Below are 16,557 nucleotides of genomic sequence, written 5' to 3'. Positions count from 1 at the left end.
CCGGCACGCAGAGCGCGCGCACACCTGAGCACAGCTGCGCGCGTCTGCACGCACCTGCGCACACCTGCGCACACACACCTGCGCACACCTGAGCACAGCTGAACACACCTGCACGCAGCTGTAAACACATCTCACACACCTACATACACCTGAGCGCACCTGCACACAGCTGTGCACACATCTCACACACACCTGAGCACACCTGAACACAGCTGTGCACACATCTCACACACACCTACATACACCTGAACACACCTGCACACAGCTGTGCACACATCACACACACCTACATACACCTGAACGCACCTGCACACAGCTGTGCACACATCTCACACACACCTACATACACCTGAACGCACCTGCACAGCTGTGCGCGTCTGCACACACCTGCACACAGAGCACGCACACACCTGTGCACACCTGCGCACGCATCACACACACCTACATACACCTGAACGCACCTGCACACAGTTGTGCACGTCTGCACACAGCTGTGCACACATCTGTACACACCTGCACACACAGCACACGTGAACACACCTGCACATGCAAACACACAGCTGCACACAGCACACACACCCCTGCACACACCTGTGCACACATCTGCACACACAGCACACCTGAACGCACCTGCACACACTTCCACACGCACACCTGCACACACCTGCGCACTCCCGCCCCTGCACACCCCGTGTCCCACCCCTGCACACGTTCAGCCTCGCACAAACCATTGCACACGCGTGTCACACGCACACCTGTCCCCCGCACACCTGAGCCGCAGCTCCCCGTCCCCACTCACCTTCTTCCTCGGGCAGGGACGCGGGGACGCGGCGAGACGAGGGGACACGCCTGACACGCCGGGTCCTCGGCGCCGCTGCCGCCACCGCCGCGCTGGCCCCTTATATCCCCCGTGCCCCCGCTGATGTCACCCTGACACGCAGCACCTGTGGCCAGGTGCCCACTCGGACGGGGAGGGGGGACAGGGGCCATCGTGGGGGCGGGGGGGGGTGACAAGGACAGCTGGCCCCCGCACAGCTCTGGTTAATGTTTGACCCCGAGCTGAGGGGGCTCCGGGAGGGGACAGGACGTGGACACGCGTGTCCGGCCCCACGGAGGGACAGAGGGACAGGTGTGGGGACAGAGGGACGAGAGGGGCACAGTCAGGGGGGCTGGTGGGGTGCAAGGGTGGCAGGAGTGGACAGAGGGGGGGCAGTGGGACAGGGGGACGGTGGAGGGGCAGCACCACCACGAATGCCCCCCCCACCCCTGCGCCCCCCCAGCACCCCGACATTCATCAGTGGGGGATCCCCCCACCATTACCCCACACCCAGTGCACCCCAGTATCCAACCCCAGTGCGCCCCAGCCCCCAGCTCACCCCACTCCCACCCTTCCCTACGCACCCCCTCCTCCAAAATTCCCACCCCTCACCCCCTTTCCGCTCTGCTCCCCTCCTTTCACACCCACCTCCAATCCCTCCCCACCCTCCTGACCCCCCTCCCCTCACCCCGGCACCTCCTGTCCCCTGTTCCTCCCACCCCCCTGCACCCCTCCATCCCCCCTCCACCCCTACATCCCTCCTGCACTTCCCAGCCCACTCTGCACCCCCTGCCCACCCCCCGCGCCCCCCGCGCCCCGCCCGCAGAGCGCGGAGCCGGCCGTGCCCACGATCGTGCTCTTTATTGTCGCTGCGGGGCCGTGCAGGGACCACGCGGGACCCCCCCGACAGCGGTGGGGAGGGGACGGGGTCGGGGCCCCCCCCGGCAGCGGGACGCCCCCGGGCCGGGTTCTGGGGGTCGCCGGCCTTCCAGCGGGGGGTCCTGCGCTGGCGCTGGGTCCCCTGGGGGGGACCTGGAGAGATGGGGATGATTTGGGGGACCGGGGGGGGCTGGGAGGGGCGGTCACCACGAGGAGTCGTCGTCGTACCTGCGGGAAGAGCTGGTGTGAGAGAAGGGGAAACGAGACCCCCGACCCGGCCCCCACCCTGGGACCCCGAACCGCCCCGGGACCCCCCCGGCACCCCAGGATGTGCAGCCTACAGAGGGGACACAGGGAGGGGGACAGCGACAGGGACACTCACCGTGACCTGTCACTGCCGGCCCCCCGGAGCAGCTCCGTCACCGCGGCGCCGGGGCTGGCGCGTTTCCCGTACCTGCGGGACGCGGGCGCGCACCTGAGCGGCGGGGACCCCGCGGAGGCGCCAGGGGTCCCCCCGCACGGGGACAGGGACGCGTGGCCGCCCCCCGGTCGCGCTCACCTCTGCCGCGTGACCAGGTTGATGTAGTGGCGAAGGGCCGAGAAGTAGCGGGCCATCTCCTCGGGGGACGCGTCGTCCCCGGGGCTCTCGGGTTTCGGGGGGTACGCGGCCGCCAGGCACAGCAGGGCACAGAGGGACACGGCCACCAGCGCCCGCCACGGCCGCGGGGACGTCACCATCTGCGGGGGACGCGGGCGAGGGGCGGCTGTGGCTGCTGGGGGGCGGGGGGGGGGGCACCCCCATCACCCTCGGGACCCCCCAACCCGGCTCTGCCCCCTCCCCCCCCCCAGCAAACCCCAGGACCCCGTTCCCTGTGGGATTGTCACACCCTCGGAGCACCCCCAGCTCCCCAAGGGTTTCATCCCCCACCCGGGACCCCAGCCCCACTCAAGAGACCCCCCCCCGAGTGTCCCCCCCATATCCCACGGGGACATCTCCCTCCCAGAGACCCCCCCCCCCCAGTGTCCCCAAGGGAGCTGTCCCACCCCAAAGGACACCCCAGAGACCCACGCGCACCCAAAGGACACCTCCCCTCCAGGGCCCCCACAGGTCCCCGAGGTGGTTGTCCCTCCCCTCAGGGACCCCCCGGGACCCCAGCCCGTCCCTGCACTCACGATGGCGGAGGCAGAGGTGACAGGTAGGGCCTGGCAGTGGGGTGACAGTGCCGGGGACACGGCGGCTCCTGCACCCGCCCGGGGTTTTATAGCCCCAGGGGGGCTGGTGGCTCCTCCCTCACGCGTGACAGACCCACGGGCACGCAGGACCCTGCGGCCCCCCCCCGCCACGGCCGGGGGACACGTGCCAGCACCCTGTCACTGTCCCCCGGCACGGCCCCCAGCCTGGGGCACGGGGAGGACAGAGCGTGGGGGGCACGGGTGGGACACACGGACACGGGGACACGCGTGTGGCCACGGGACACGGAAATGCCAGGCGGGCACGGGACATGCCACCATGGGCACAGGTGTGACATGTCACCGCGGCACACGGACAGGCGAGACAGGCAGCCAGGACACAGTGGCACGGATGTCACACGCAGCCGTGGCACGAGGACACAGGACACGGATGTCACACGCAGCCGTGACACACAAACCTGCCCTGAGACAGCCGCGGGATGTGACAGCGGGACACAGGGACATCAGCCACACCCAGGGACACAGGCATGGCACATGGGACAAGACCCATGGCCCTGGCACAGCCACCCATGGGGGGCAGTGGAGGGGACAGACACACCCACAGCCACGGCTGCCTCAGTTTCCCCAGACCAGGCACGAAGCCGCCGCCACAGCCCTGTCACCGCAGCCCCGCCACCGCCATCGAGCGCTGTCACCACCCCCAGGACGGATGAGGCGACCTTTCCAGCCCCCCGTGCGGGGACATTAATCCCGTATGGATTTACCATTAACGAGCAATCACCGGCTCCGGGGGAAACTGAGGCACGGAAGGACGTGGCGGAGACGCGCCCGCCGGGCAGGGGCCACCAAAGCCACCGTGGAGGTGCTGGGATGGGGAGAGGTGGCAGAAGGGCGTCCCCAAAACCGCCGGGATGGCCCCACGCAGCTGCAGCCGCATCCCCGGCCATGGGGTGGAGGGGACGCGGCCCGCGGGGACACTGCGGGGTGCCACCAGCGCGGCTGGAGGCGACACGATTCGGCCGGAGGGGACACGGGAGGGTGCCAGCCCCGGCCGGAGGGGACGCGTCCCCCACTCCTGCCCCGGTTGTCACCCGGGCGAGCGGCGGCGGGGACGCGGCTGGTGGCAGCGCGGGGGGGGGGGGGCTGTCCCCCGTGGCGTGGCCGCGCTGTGACACCCGCGGGGGTGCGGGGACACGGGCGGGGGGTCCCGGCCGAGCGGCGCCGGGCTCAGGGCAGCGCCGGGAGGGGCGAGCAGCCCCCGCAGCCCCCCCTCCCAGCCCCCGGCCCCGAACCTCGCACGTCCCCGCGGTCGATGCGGAGCGGACGGGACCGAGGGGGCTGCGGGGACCCCCCCGGGGCTGCCCCACCGCGGGGCCTGGGGGGCCCCCACGGCAGCGCCAATGTCACCGCGCTGTCACAGCCGTCCCCCAGGCGAGGCCGGGGGGGGGATCAGGGGGGGGATCAGGGCCCCCAGCAGCCGCGGGGGGACCCGGGGGGAGGCGGGAGCTTTCTGCCCCATTTATCCGAGTGACAGCAAACAGACATTTTCCAAAGGTCACAGGATGGCTCTGCCGCGGGGCGGGGGGGGGGGGGGCGCGGGCTGCACCCCCCGGCGGGGACAGGGCCGGGGGGGGGGGTCCCTGCCTGCCCCCACCTCTCCAAGGGCAATGAGGAGGAAGAGGAGGGTCTGGGGGTGAAGGCGCGGGGCTGGAGCCGCTGGAGGGGGGGGGGGGGTCCCGCGGGGTGAGGAGCTGCGGTGGCCCCCCCCGAGCAAACAGGGCTCTGCCGCCTGCCCGCGTTTTATGGCCCCGGTTCCGCCGGAGGCGCCATTAGGGCCCCCCGGAGGAAGCCCCTTATCAGCCCTGTTTGCTTTTCCGGACAGGGCGGGGGGACACGGACACCGGGGAGGGACAGGGACACCGGGGAGGGACAGGGACACCGGCACAGCCCGGGGGGGGGACACGGACACCGGGGAGGGACACGGACACCAGCCCAGCCTGGTGGGGGGGGACACGGACACCGGGGAGGGACACGGACACCGGGGAGGGACAGGGACACCGGCACAGCCCGGGGAGGGGACACGGACACCGGGGAGGGACAGGGACACCGGGGAGGGACAGGGACACCAGGGAGGGACAGGGACACCGGCCCAGCCCCGCGGGGGGACACGGACAGCTCGGGGGGGACACACACAGCCCAGGGACAGGATGAGGGCACTGAAGCCACAGCCCATAGGGGTTGCCAGCCCCTCCCTGGGTCCCACCGGGACCCCCCACCCGTGCCAGAACCCCTCCACCAAGTCCCCGAAGTGGCTCCCCCTCAAGCAGCTCCCCCTAAGCCCCTCAAATTCACATCCCTCCCCAGACCTGCCCCCCCGCTAAAGTGGAGAACCCCAAAAAGCAGTTTCTGCCCCAAAAGCTGCAGCCCCTCACCCTGGCACCCAAAGCCGAGCCCCCCGGGGTGAGACATTAAAGATTTCTCACTGTATCAGTAAAAATACTTTTTTTTTTTTTTTTTTTGGGGGGGTGGGGAGCAGTGACACCCCTCAGCAGGGAGAGGGGCCATGGCCACACAGTGGCCGCCACCCCCCCAGGCAGGAACCCCCCACCCATCCTCCGCCAAAATTATCAAATATTTACAAACAACACCAAAAAAAAAAAAAAAATCAACAAATAAATAGCAGCGCTCCCTAAAAAAAAACCCCCCACCCTTTACCCCCGTTCCCCCCTCATCCGTCGGTGGCCAGGATGACCACGGCCCCGAAGATGCCGACGTTTTGGCCGATGAGCTTCATCTGGTTCCAGAACTCGACGCGGCGCAGGGCGTGCCAGTAGCCCAGGTTGCCGTCGATGAGCAGGATGGCCAGCGGCAGCAGCACGGCCAGCACCTGCGCCGCCGCCCGCACGTAGTAGCCCGACAGGAAGGCCAGGGCCAGCAGCCCGTAGAGCAGGAAGAGCAGCTGCAGGGCCAGCTCGCCCCCCAGCAGGTGGTCCAGGTAGGCCAGGCGGTCCTCGGTGCTGTGCTGCAGGGAGTAGGCCTGCGGGGACAGCGGGGGACGCTCTGGGGACAGCGGCAGCGGGGCCGTGCTCTGCGGGTGGCACCGGTGCCATCCAAGGTTTCTCCCCCAGGGACAACGGGGAGCTGGGGTGTGCTGGCACTGGGAGCACCCACACGAGAGTTCTACGCCAGGGTGACAGAGTGGTGGCACTGGAAACGATCCCCCAAGGACAGGTGCTGCCCAGGGGTTCTGCCCTGGGGACACTGGTGACACCACCCTGAGGCTCGGTGACACCAGTGACACCACCCTGAGGCTCGGTGGCACTGTGGGCTTGGTGGCACTGGTGACACCACCCTGAGGCTCGGTGGCACTGTGGGATCAGTGGCACCAGTGACACCACCCTGAGGTTCGGTAACACCGTGGGCTCGGTGACATTGGTGACACCACCCTGAGGCTCAGTGGCACTGTGGGGTCAGTGGCACTGGTGACACCACCCAGAAGCTCGGTAGCACTGTGGGCTCAGTGACAGTGTGGGCTCAGTGGCACCAGTGACACCACCCTGAGGCTCAGTGACACTGTGAGCTCAGTGGCACTGGTGACACCACCCTGAGGCTCAGTGACACTGTGAGCTCAGTGGCACTGGTGACACCACGCTGAGGCTCAGTGACACTGTGAGCTCAGTGGCACTGGTGACACCACGCTGAGGCTCAGTGACACTGTGGGCTCAGTGGCACTGGTGACACCACGCTGAGGCTCAGTGACACTGTGAGCTCAGTGGCACTGGTGACACCACGCTGAGGCTCCCACCAGGGACAACCCGGAGCACTGTGAGCACTGTCCCGAGGCTTCTCCCGCAGGGAACCGTGTCCCCAGCCCGCAGCGTGGCAGCACAGAGCTGTCCCCCAGCTGTCCCCAGCTGTCCCCTGGCTGTCCCCAGCCCCGTTACCTGGCAGATGAGGTAGATGCCCAGGAACACCTGGCCCGTGGACTGCAGGGAGCGGCTGCGGGGTTTCTGCCGGTACAGCTCCCGGCGCCGCTGGCCAGGATCAGGAAGCCGCCGATGATGGCGATGGTGCGCGAGTACATCCTCACCTGCGGGGCTGCGGCGCCCTCAGTGCCAGCCCGGGGCTCTGGGGGCAGGGCAGGATAATGGGGGGGGGGTCTCACCTTGAGCCAGTCGCCGTAGTGCACGTGGCCCCCGACGTGGGCGGCGTAGGTGGCCACCGCCAGCTGCAGCGCGGCCCCCAGGGCGAACCAGCGCCGCTTGACGCCGAAGGACATGAAGCTGGCGCAGAGCACGGCCACGCCCATGTCCACGTACAGGTAGGGCACCGGGATGTCCGGCTTCCTGCGGGGGACGGCAGCTCCGGCACCCCCGGACTCACCCCGGAGCCCCCAAAGCCTCCCCCAGGTTATCGGGGAGCTGCAGCCCTGCCCCTGCCCCACAGAGCCCCTCCGGGCCCCCTCTGCTGCTCTGTCGCCTCCCCCAGACCCCAAAGCCTCCCCCAGACCTCAAACTCTTTACAGACCCCAAACCACAAACCCTTCCCCAGACCCCAAAGCCTCCTCCAGACCCCAAAGCCTCCCCCAGACCCCAAACCCTTCTCCCGACCCCAAATCCTCCCCCAGACCCCAAACCCTTTACAGACCCCAAATCCTCCCCCAGACCCCAAACTCTTTCCCAGACCCCAAACCCTTCTCCAGACCCCAAACCCTTTACAGACCCCAAACCCATCCCCAGACCCCAAATGTCCCAGACCCCAAACCCTTTACAGACCCCAAACCCTTCCCCAGACCCCAAACCCTCCTCCAGACCCCAAACCCTCCTCCAGACCCCAAACCCTTTACAGACCCCATATCCTCCAGACCCCAATATCGTCCCCAGACCCCAAACCTTCCTCTAGACCCTGACGCTACCGGGGTTTCCCCTCAGCCCCAGGCAGCAGTGCCCCACCCCAAACCCCACCTGCCCCGGCCCCACCGAGGGTCCCTGTCACCCGGAGCCGCCCCACACTCACCCAGGAGCCCCCCAGCTGCCCCACACCTCAGCAGCCGCCCAGGCCCCGCACCCCCAGCCCCTCACAGCCCCGGGCCTCCCCCCGGCTCCCGCACCAGCCTCTGCACCCCGGACACTCGGGGCTCTCCCCCAGCCCCTCAAGCACCCCAGGCTCTCACAGATCCCCCCCAGCCCGGCCCTGCCCGCACGAGCACCCGCAGGCCGCTCCCAGGCCCAGGCTCTCCCCACGAGCCCTTGCAGGCGCCCCCGCCCCGTGTCGCCCCGCGGGCGCGCGCACCGGCGCAGGTCGGCGCGCTCCGCGCAGAGCAGGAGCCCGCTGAAGCAGTGCCAGAAGGGGAAGCGGGTGAGCAGGACGCCGCCGCCCGCCGTGAGCAGCCGCAGCGCCCGCCGCCTCCACCCGCGGCCCGCCGCCATGACCGGGCCGTCCCGCCGGAAACGCCGCGCCGGAAGTGCCGCCTCGCGGACCAATCAGCGCCGCCCTGCGCCCCGCCAGAGGAAGCCACGCCCCCCAGGTACAAACCACGCCTCTTTAATTGGAGCGCCCTCATTAGGCTCAGGCCGCGCCCCTCCATTCCAATGGCGGCTCCTGCCTCACAAAGGAAGGTCCCTGCTCCGGAACAGCCGCGCCCACCGAGCCTCCGACCTGCCCTGGGCCGCGCCTTCTCCCTGAAACCGCGCCCCGTCAATCAAACAAGCCTTCATTGAAAATACCGCGCCAGGCCACGCCCCCTCGCTGAAGCCACGCCCCACAACAAAGAAGGTATTAAACCCCACCCATTAAACCACGCCCATGTCGCTTAACCACGCCCCCATTGAGCCCCCACAGACTCCGGTGATGGTTAAAAAAATTTCGGGTTTTTATTGTTTTTTGCTAAACAAGACTAAAAAATTTTCCTTTTTTTTTCTTTTTTTTTAATTTTTTTTTTAATCTTTAATTTTCCTAAAGGCAGGGCTTGAATTGTTTTGAGTTTGATTTGCTTTTTTTTTTTTTAATTAATTTTTTAATTAATTTTTTAATTAATTAAAAAAAAAAAGCCACAAAATAAAAACAGTGAAAGGAAACAACAAGGGGAGAGGGAGGATCGTGGCAAAAACAAAAAAAAAAATTAAAATTAAAAAAAAATTTAAAATTAAATGAAAAAGGGAAAAAAATTTAAAAACATAAAGGAAATGGGGGGAAAACCCCAAATCCAGGTTCTGGCTGCTCCCGAGGGTTGTGTTAGAGGCATTTTTTGCCACGACCCTACTGGAAGCAGACAAATATTTAAAGAACATTTTAATATATATTCATATATATATTTAAAGATAAGAAAAATAAGACTAATTCAAGCCTTGCCCTGTGCAAACAAAATTAAAACGAGACCACGTTGGTCATGAGGGTCCCGGGTCGGCCACCGCAGTCAGCTCGTTAGCTTTATTTTCTGGAGGGATTTTTGGGGAAGAGGGAGGCAGGAACTGGGAGGAAAAGGAGAAAAAAGAAAAAAAAAAAAGGCCAAAAAATAAAATTAACAGAGTCTGACTGGCTGGAGGGAGAAACCATGGCGGAAAAACAAAGTCTGTTAGTCAAGTAATGCGTGAGGAGCTTTAAATTATTCTCTTTTCTCGTTTGTTTTAAAGTCTAAAGTTTGGAATTGGTTGAGATTCCCCAAAGAGAGAAGGGGGGGGGGGGAGAGGAGAAAAAAAAAAAAAAAAAAAAAAAAAAAAAAAAAAAAAAAAAAAAAAGGAAATAAAAGTTGACGTTGCCCCCGGCGCCGCCTCCGGGGAGGGGACACGGGGACAGCAGGGTGGTGGCCCCGAGGTGGCCTCAGGATGACAGGGACGTGTCCTTCTGTGTCTGCTGTGCTTGTGAACGCTGCAGGACCTTCTGGCTTTCCACGTCCCGAAATGTTTCTCCACCTGCGGGGCAAGGGGGGCACAGAGGGGTTTAGGGAAGGAGAGGTGCCCAGGAGGGGCTGGGGAAGCCCAGGAGGGGCTGGAGGAAGCCCAGGAGGGGCTGGGGAAGCCCAGGAGGGGCTGGGGAAGCCCAGGAGGGGCTGGAGGAAGCCCAGGAGGGGCTGAGGAAGCCCAGGAGGGGCTGGGGAAGCCCAGGAGGGGCTGGAGGAAGCCCAGGAGGGGCTGGGGAAGCCCAGGAGGGGCTGGAGGAAGCCCAGGAGGGGCTGGGGAAGCCCAGGAGGGGCTGGAGGAAGCCCAGGAGGGGCTGGAGGAAGCCCAGGAGGGGCTGGGGAAGCCCAGGAGGGGCTGGGGAAGCCCAGGAGGGGTTGGAGGAAGCCCAGGAGGGGTTGGAGGAAGCCCAGGAGGGGCTGGAGGAAGCCCAGGAAGGGCTGGAGGAAGCCCAGGAAGGGCTGAGGAAGCCCAGGAGGGGCTGAGGAAGCCCAGGAGGGGCTGAAGGAAGACCAGGACGGGCTGGGGAAGCCCAGGAGGGGCTGGAGGAAGCCCAGGAAGGGCTGGGGAAGCCCAGGAGGGGCTGGAGGAAGCCCAGGAGGGGCTGAGGAAGCCCAGGAGGGGCTGGAGGAAGCCCAGGAGGGGCTGAGGAAGCCCAGGAGGGGCTGGAGGAAGCCCAGGAGGGGCTGGAGGAAGCCCAGGAAGGGCTGGAGGCCAAGCAAGGAGGGGTCCCGGGTGTCCCCAGGGAGGTGACACCCGCCCAGTCCCTCCCAGTGTCCCCAGCCCCGGCTCAGCATTCTGAGCACACGGCTCCAAGAAGGGTGGCAGGGGGATCTGGAGAGGGAAGGGGATGCCCAGGAGGGGCTGGAGCCCCACCAAGGAGGGCTCCTGGCTGTCCCCAGGTCGTGCCACCCTCCCGGTGTCCCCAGCCCACACTCACTATTTTGCGTACGTGGCTCAGGGCGCTTCCCTCTTTGCCTTTGCAGTTTTCCACCTGGTACGGAGGGGCAATGACGACTTCTTCCATCACAACTATGTTCTTCTCCTGCCATTTACAGTCTTTAATGCTGAGGGGAGGGAGGGACAACGGCTGGGGTGAGCCTGTGTCCCACTGAGGGGGCAAAGAGCCCCCCACCCCCGTCACTCCAGGGTCCAGCTGGAGAGGGGTGGGACTCCAGGGGGGTGGGATGTGCCAGGAAGGGGCAGGGAGCAGGCAGGGAGCCACCCTTCTCCCTGAGGATCCCACCCAGGACACAGCAGAGCCTTCCAGGGCAAACCAGAGAGACCCAGCTATGGCAATCCCCCAAAAAGGTTGTGAGGGACCCCAAAAGGGAGCTTGGGGACCCCCGAGGCGGGCACTGGGGACCCCCGAGGCAGGCACTGGGGACCCCCGAGGCGGGCACTTACGTCTTATGGATGGTCTGGAAGAGCTGCTGCCCCTCCAGAGAGACACCAGCACTAATTGCATACGCCTGGCTCATCTTCTCCTCCTTCTCCGTCCGTGCTTTGTTGGCAAGCTGGGAAAACACAGGGACAGGGAATTGGGCTGGGAGCAGTGAGGGGGACACGGGGACGCCCCAGGCACAGCTCTGCCCCTTGTGATTCCAGCCTAAACTCCCCTTTGGAGGCACCCCCACCACTGCTGGGGGCTCACAGAGATTTGGGGGTTGGTGGTGCCATTTTTTCACACCCCCTGCTCTTTCCCCTTGGCCTTTTTTGAATAAATTCTGGCATTTCAGGTGCAAACCCCCCCTCACTACTCAGTTTACTTGGGATGGAGATGGGGAAGAGGAGCCTGGAATACCCAACACGCTGGGAGTAGGTGCTCCACGCAGGAGTACGAGCAACTTTAGCCTGCAGCAGTTGGTTTGCTCCCAAAAAAAATAACCAGAATTGGTTATCTGGGAGTCGCATCCGTGTGCGGGGAGGTGTGATTACACACAGGGTGCTGGAATAGAGATGGAAAACCCCGACCCTGGCATCCCCCATGCTGCAACCCATGGATGTGGGAGGAGAAGGAAGCAGAGCCTGGAGGCAGCAGCCTTGGACCAGCTGCCTTTTCCTGGCTGGAGCTGCCGCAGTGGAGGAGCCACAGCAGCATCATCCCTCCTCTTCCTCCTCCTGGAGCCTCCTCATTCCTGGGAGCACACCCAGAGCTGGACTGGCTTCCTGGTGCTGGCTGAGGGGGTTTCACCCTTTCCAAAGGCCCCTCTGAGGACAGAAAAGCCTCAGCTCCCTCTGACTGGGGACACTTTAGGCACTGCAGGAGCACTGGGATGCTCCCCGTGTGCTCCCTGAATGCCTCAGTGGGCACAGGAGCCTTCCTCACCCTCACAAGCCACCCACCCCACTCCAGGTGGGAATGGTTCTCTCCAAGACCACCAGCCAGGCTTCCAAACCAGACACAACATTCCACAGGAACTTCCCTGCACCCCACACCCTTCCCAGCCTTCCCTGGGCTGCCACAGCCCCTCACCCCTCCAGGGGGGGTGCTGCCACAAGGCTGGAGAAGTGGCATCCCCCCACCACACTGGGATGGGCTGGAATTGTGAGCCCTGGGAATCCCCTCTGCCTTGTCCTCCCAGAGCAGATCCCCTTCCCAGCCAGACCAGACCCCCCCCCTTCCCCAGCCTGAGGTTTAAATCCCCTCTGTCCCAGGCCTTGGGATGCTCCCTCCAGCAGCTGCTGCATCCACACCTGGGGACAGCCCTGACAAGAGGCCAGCGGGAGGTGACCAGAACCCCCGGAGAGGTGCCAGCAGCAGCAGCACCCCGGCATTCCCACGGGATCCATCCCTGTGCTCATCAGCCCTGCAGCAAGTGTGCCCTCCCTGCCCATCCGAGGAGGAAATGCACCCATTTCCCAGGAAAAAATGCACCTATTTCCCATGAAAAAATGCACCCGTTTCCCATGAAAAAATGCACCCGTTTCCCACCAGGAAACAGCTCAGCTCCAGCCCCTGGATCCCAGCACTCCAAGGAGTTCCCTGCACACACCTCGTCAATGGATGAGTCACTCCCTGCTCCCTTGGGGTGAGTGACGGAATTCAGGGACTGTGGGGGCCACCAAGGTTCATGCCAGGGCCACCAGGGGCCATGCCAGGGTCCCCCCCAGGGCCAGGCTGGCCCCTCATCCCAGCTGGGTGCCAGCAGGCTGAGGAGATCAAGGGGATCCCTCCAAAATCTCCCTGGAATGGCACCAGATGGCTGTGCCCAGGTCCTCAGCCCAGTGCCAGCCCCGTGGGACAGCGGTGTCCCCAAAAGTCCCCAACTCTCTGGGTTCCCTGGAGCACTGCCAGCACTCCCATGTGCCCACACCTCCTCCTCCCAGTACAACCAGTACCGGCCACCAACATCCCAGTCCTGCAGCACCATCCCAGCCCAGCCTGCCGGAGCCCCCACGGGGAAGGAGATGTGGGGCATTCCCCCACACCAAACCCAGGTGAGCACTGGAATTCCTGAGGGGGCTCCCCAAAATGAGCACTGCAATTCCTGAGGGGGCTCCCCAAAATGAGCACTGCAATTCCTGAGGGGGTTCCCCAAAATGAGCACTGCAATTCCTGAGTGGGCTCCCCAAAATGAGCACTGGAATTCCTGAGGGGGCTCCCCAAAGTGAGCACTGGAATTCCTGAGGGGGCTCCCCAAAATGAGCACTGCAATTCCTGAGGGGGCTCCCCTCGGGCTGCGCTCCCAGCGATGTCACTCGCTGCAGTGACAGCCAACAGTCACATCGTGGTGGCAGCTGTGTCACCCGAGACCTCGGGCGTGTTAATCCATCGGGAAGGGACCCAGGAGGGGACGGACACCCAGCTGGTGCCACCTGTGTGGCACAAAGCCCTGGGAGAGGTGTCCCTGTGGGACAAGGAGGTGACAACTGAGCACCCCACACCTGGAGCCATCCCAGCACTCAGGGCTCGGGGTCACCTTCCCTTTCTTTCACCTCACTGGGAATCAGAAGTGATCCCGCTCCAGGATGGATGAAAAGCAAATCCTCAGAATTCCATGAGCTCCCCTTTATGAGTTCACCTTTACCCCTCCTGTGCACTCCAAAACGCCAAAATCTAGATCCAACACAGCATCATCCAGACCCCAAACACCACTACCTGGACCCAAACTACCAAAACCCAGGCTCCAAACCCCTCAGAATGCAAGCCCCAAAACAAGATCACCTTAGACCCAAAACCACCAAAATCCAGGTCCCTAAATGCCAAAAATCTAGACATAAAATCCGACCCTAAAACCACCCAAAAAAACAGGCCCTAAATGCCAAAAGCCCAGACCTTAAACCAAACAAAACCCAGGCCTCCAAATGCCAAAATCCAGATCCCAAACTGGTAAAATCCAGCCCCAAATCACCAAATCCAAGCCCCAGGATGGAACTCCGGGAAGCTGCGCTGGGAGCAGCTCCAGCGGCAAATCCCGCTGGATCCCTGCAGGATTCCTGGGGATCCCTGCAGGATTCCCTGGGGATCCCTGCAGGATTCCTGGGGATCCCTGCTGAGGGGCTCTCTCACCTTGCTGACGTTGAGGGAGGCTAAAGGGGAGGCGTTTCCGTGCGGTCATTGATTATTTCCACTTCTGACACGTACTGTAAGTTTACGAGCAGGATGTCTGCGTGGTTGGGCTTGCCACTGGAAGAGGGGCATTCTGGAGGAAGGGGTTAAGGAAAACAAATCCACAGAGAGGCTTTTGTAGGTGGGACACGGGCCCAGGAGCAAAGCAGGAGAAGGTTGGGTTTGTGGGGAGCTCCTCTGCTCCCTTGTCCCTGCCTGGGGTCAGCAGTGATCCCATCTCACTCATCTCTCCTGCACCTGTTTGGTGCTGATCCTGGTCCTAGCCCAACTCCAGACTGAGTTCTCCAGTCCTGGTGCACCAACACCAGCCCACCATCACCACCTGCCTGAACCAGCACCACCAAATTTGCTCTTTTTCCACCAGAACTCTTTTCCTCCTGCAGGCAGCAGCCTCCCGGGGAGCATTCCCTGTTCTGGAATTCCCAGGAGAGGGACACACAAGGTTGGTTGTTGGTACTGCTGTTGGGAATGAGACAGCACCCCCCAAAAAAAAAACAAAAACAAAACCAAAACAAACCCACCCCTTCCAGAGCTGACAGGAATTCCTGCACAATTCCTCTGCTCCCATGAGGATGGAGGGATGGATGGAGCACAACACGGAGAGCCTCCTCCATGCCAGCACCATCTCCTCCTGGAGGAGACCCTCATGGAAGCCCCTGTTCTCTCCCAGCCCCCCCTGAGCACAAGGTGGAGCCCTCCCTAAAAAACGCCGTTCAGTGGCGAGCAGGAAGCCAGGGAATTGCAGTCTCCCCTTTGGGGGATGAGCTGGAGCACCCCAGCTGTGGGTGTGAGCTGGGCTTTGGGAAGTGCTCAGCTCCCCGTGGGGCTGACAAGCAGCACTGAGCAACCTGTTGGACCCTCCGGGACTTCCCTGGCAGCTCCCCTGGCTCCAATCACACCCCAGGCACCCACGGGGCCTTTCCCCGCTCTGTTTCCCACAGCTCCAGCCACAAAACCCCTCTCCCAGCTCCTCACTCCCTGCAGAACCCACCCCTGGGCCCCCCCAGAACTCCAACGCCAGCCCTGAGCTGAGCATTCACCTTCCCCCCTCTCCTGGGACCCTCCACTGCTCTCCAACAGCCCTCGGCTTTTCCTGTTCCTTGCAGATCCCAAACAAAACCATATCCACGTGTATCCATACTGGGGGGTGGGCAGGGAGCACCCCACTGCCCCCACTCACCCCAAAACAAAGCTTCCCAACCCCCCCATAGTGAATGCCACACCCCCACTCACCCCACTACAGGGTTCCTCACTGCCCTCCCCCCCAAAAAAAAATCCTCCAGGACACCACAGTCCCCACTGTTCTCCCCAAAACTTGGTGCTCTCTCTCCCCCCATTCAAGCCAGTACAGGGCTCCCCACTCCCCCCCCCCAGAAGTTCTTTATAATACAGGGCCCCCCATTCACCCCCATACGGGCTCCCAATCCCCCCCATTCACCCTAACACAGGCTCCCCGATCCCCCCAAAACAAACCTCCTCAATTCCCCCCAAAATCTCCCTGCAGGACACCCCACATCCCATTCACCCACTACAAGACCCCCAAGTCCCCCATTCACCCCAGTGCAGGGCTCCTCAACCCCCGCGGTTACAAGCCCCCCCCTCCCCCCCGGCCCCCCAGCCCCTCCACACGGAGCTCCCCGTTCACCCCGACACAAATCTCTCCAATTCCCCCAAAACCTCCCTACCGGGCTCCCCACGTCCCTCGGGGGGTCTCCCCGCTGCCCCTCAAACCCCTCCCTGTCGCCGCCCACCTCGATCCCCTCACACCCCCTCCCCTCCTTCGCCCCCTTTCCCCTCCCTCCCTCACGCCCCCCCCCCCCCCCCACCCCCTCATCGGGCGGGCCGCAGAGGCCGAGGCGGGCCCGCGCCGGGGCCGGGACCAGCGCGGCGAGGCGCGGGCGGGTGGATACTGAGCGCCAGCATCTTGCTGGGGTAGTCGAAGGCGACGACCTCGCCCTGAGGCGCTGCTCCTGGCAGGTGCGGCAGGGACACCTGGCTGCCCACGCTGAAGTACTCGCCCGGCGCCGCCATCTTGTCCGCCCGCAGCGCCCGCGGCTCCGCTCGCCTCGGCCAGGCGCGGGCGGGGGCGGGGGCCGCGCGGCAGCGAGGGCGGGGATTGGCGCTCCGCCCCGCCGATCTGCTCCGCCCCGCGCGCTGATTGGCCGAGCCCGCGCCGGCCGCGGTTTGTCCCTCCCGCCCCG

General features: G+C 64.0%; 3 protein-coding genes across 3 annotated transcripts; all 3 read right to left on the bottom strand.

The window, feature by feature from the left end:
* Positions 1 to 1,899: 1,899 nt before the first annotated feature.
* On the bottom strand, positions 1,900 to 2,434 carry LOC128819857 (peptide YY-like). The gene is made up of 3 exons (XM_054000245.1): positions 2,256 to 2,434; positions 2,079 to 2,150; positions 1,900 to 1,924 (listed from the first exon to the last, which is right to left on the bottom strand). The coding sequence occupies exons 1-3, from the start codon at positions 2,432 to 2,434 to the stop codon at positions 1,900 to 1,902; spliced, it is 276 nt and encodes a 91-aa protein (XP_053856220.1).
* A 3,149-nt stretch (positions 2,435 to 5,583) lies between these two features.
* TMEM101 (transmembrane protein 101) lies at positions 5,584 to 8,346 on the bottom strand. Its single transcript, XM_054000244.1, is given in 5 exon segments — positions 5,584 to 5,924; positions 6,832 to 6,911; positions 6,914 to 6,977; positions 7,053 to 7,233; positions 8,180 to 8,346. Coding segments are annotated over 5 exon segments (771 nt in total). The 5' UTR covers positions 8,317 to 8,346; the 3' UTR covers positions 5,584 to 5,615.
* A 1,275-nt stretch (positions 8,347 to 9,621) lies between these two features.
* LSM12 (LSM12 homolog) lies at positions 9,622 to 16,441 on the bottom strand. The gene is given in 6 exon segments (XM_054000439.1): positions 9,622 to 9,788; positions 10,713 to 10,850; positions 11,191 to 11,300; positions 14,297 to 14,325; positions 14,328 to 14,429; positions 16,267 to 16,441. Coding segments are annotated over 6 exon segments (582 nt in total). The 5' UTR covers positions 16,388 to 16,441; the 3' UTR covers positions 9,622 to 9,706.
* Between the last annotated feature and the right edge of the window lie 116 nt (positions 16,442 to 16,557).

This window comes from Vidua macroura, chromosome 27 (assembly GCF_024509145.1).
Source record: "Vidua macroura isolate BioBank_ID:100142 chromosome 27, ASM2450914v1, whole genome shotgun sequence".
NCBI lineage: Eukaryota > Metazoa > Chordata > Aves > Passeriformes > Viduidae > Vidua > Vidua macroura.
The sequence above is the reverse complement of the archived record's forward strand: the minus strand, read 5'-3'. Positions and strand labels throughout refer to the sequence as shown.

Coding starts and splice junctions, on each gene's coding strand:
- LOC128819857 (XM_054000245.1), bottom strand. CDS start 2,434: ATGGTGACGTCCCCGCGGCCGTGGCGGGCGCTGGTGGCCGTGTCCCTC. Junction 2,151..2,255: donor AACCTGGTCACGCGGCAGAG/GTGAGCGCGACC, acceptor CGCGTCCCGCAG/GTACGGGAAACGCGCCAGCC. Junction 1,925..2,078: donor GCCGGCAGTGACAGGTCACG/GTGAGTGTCCCT, acceptor CTCTTCCCGCAG/GTACGACGACGACTCCTCGT.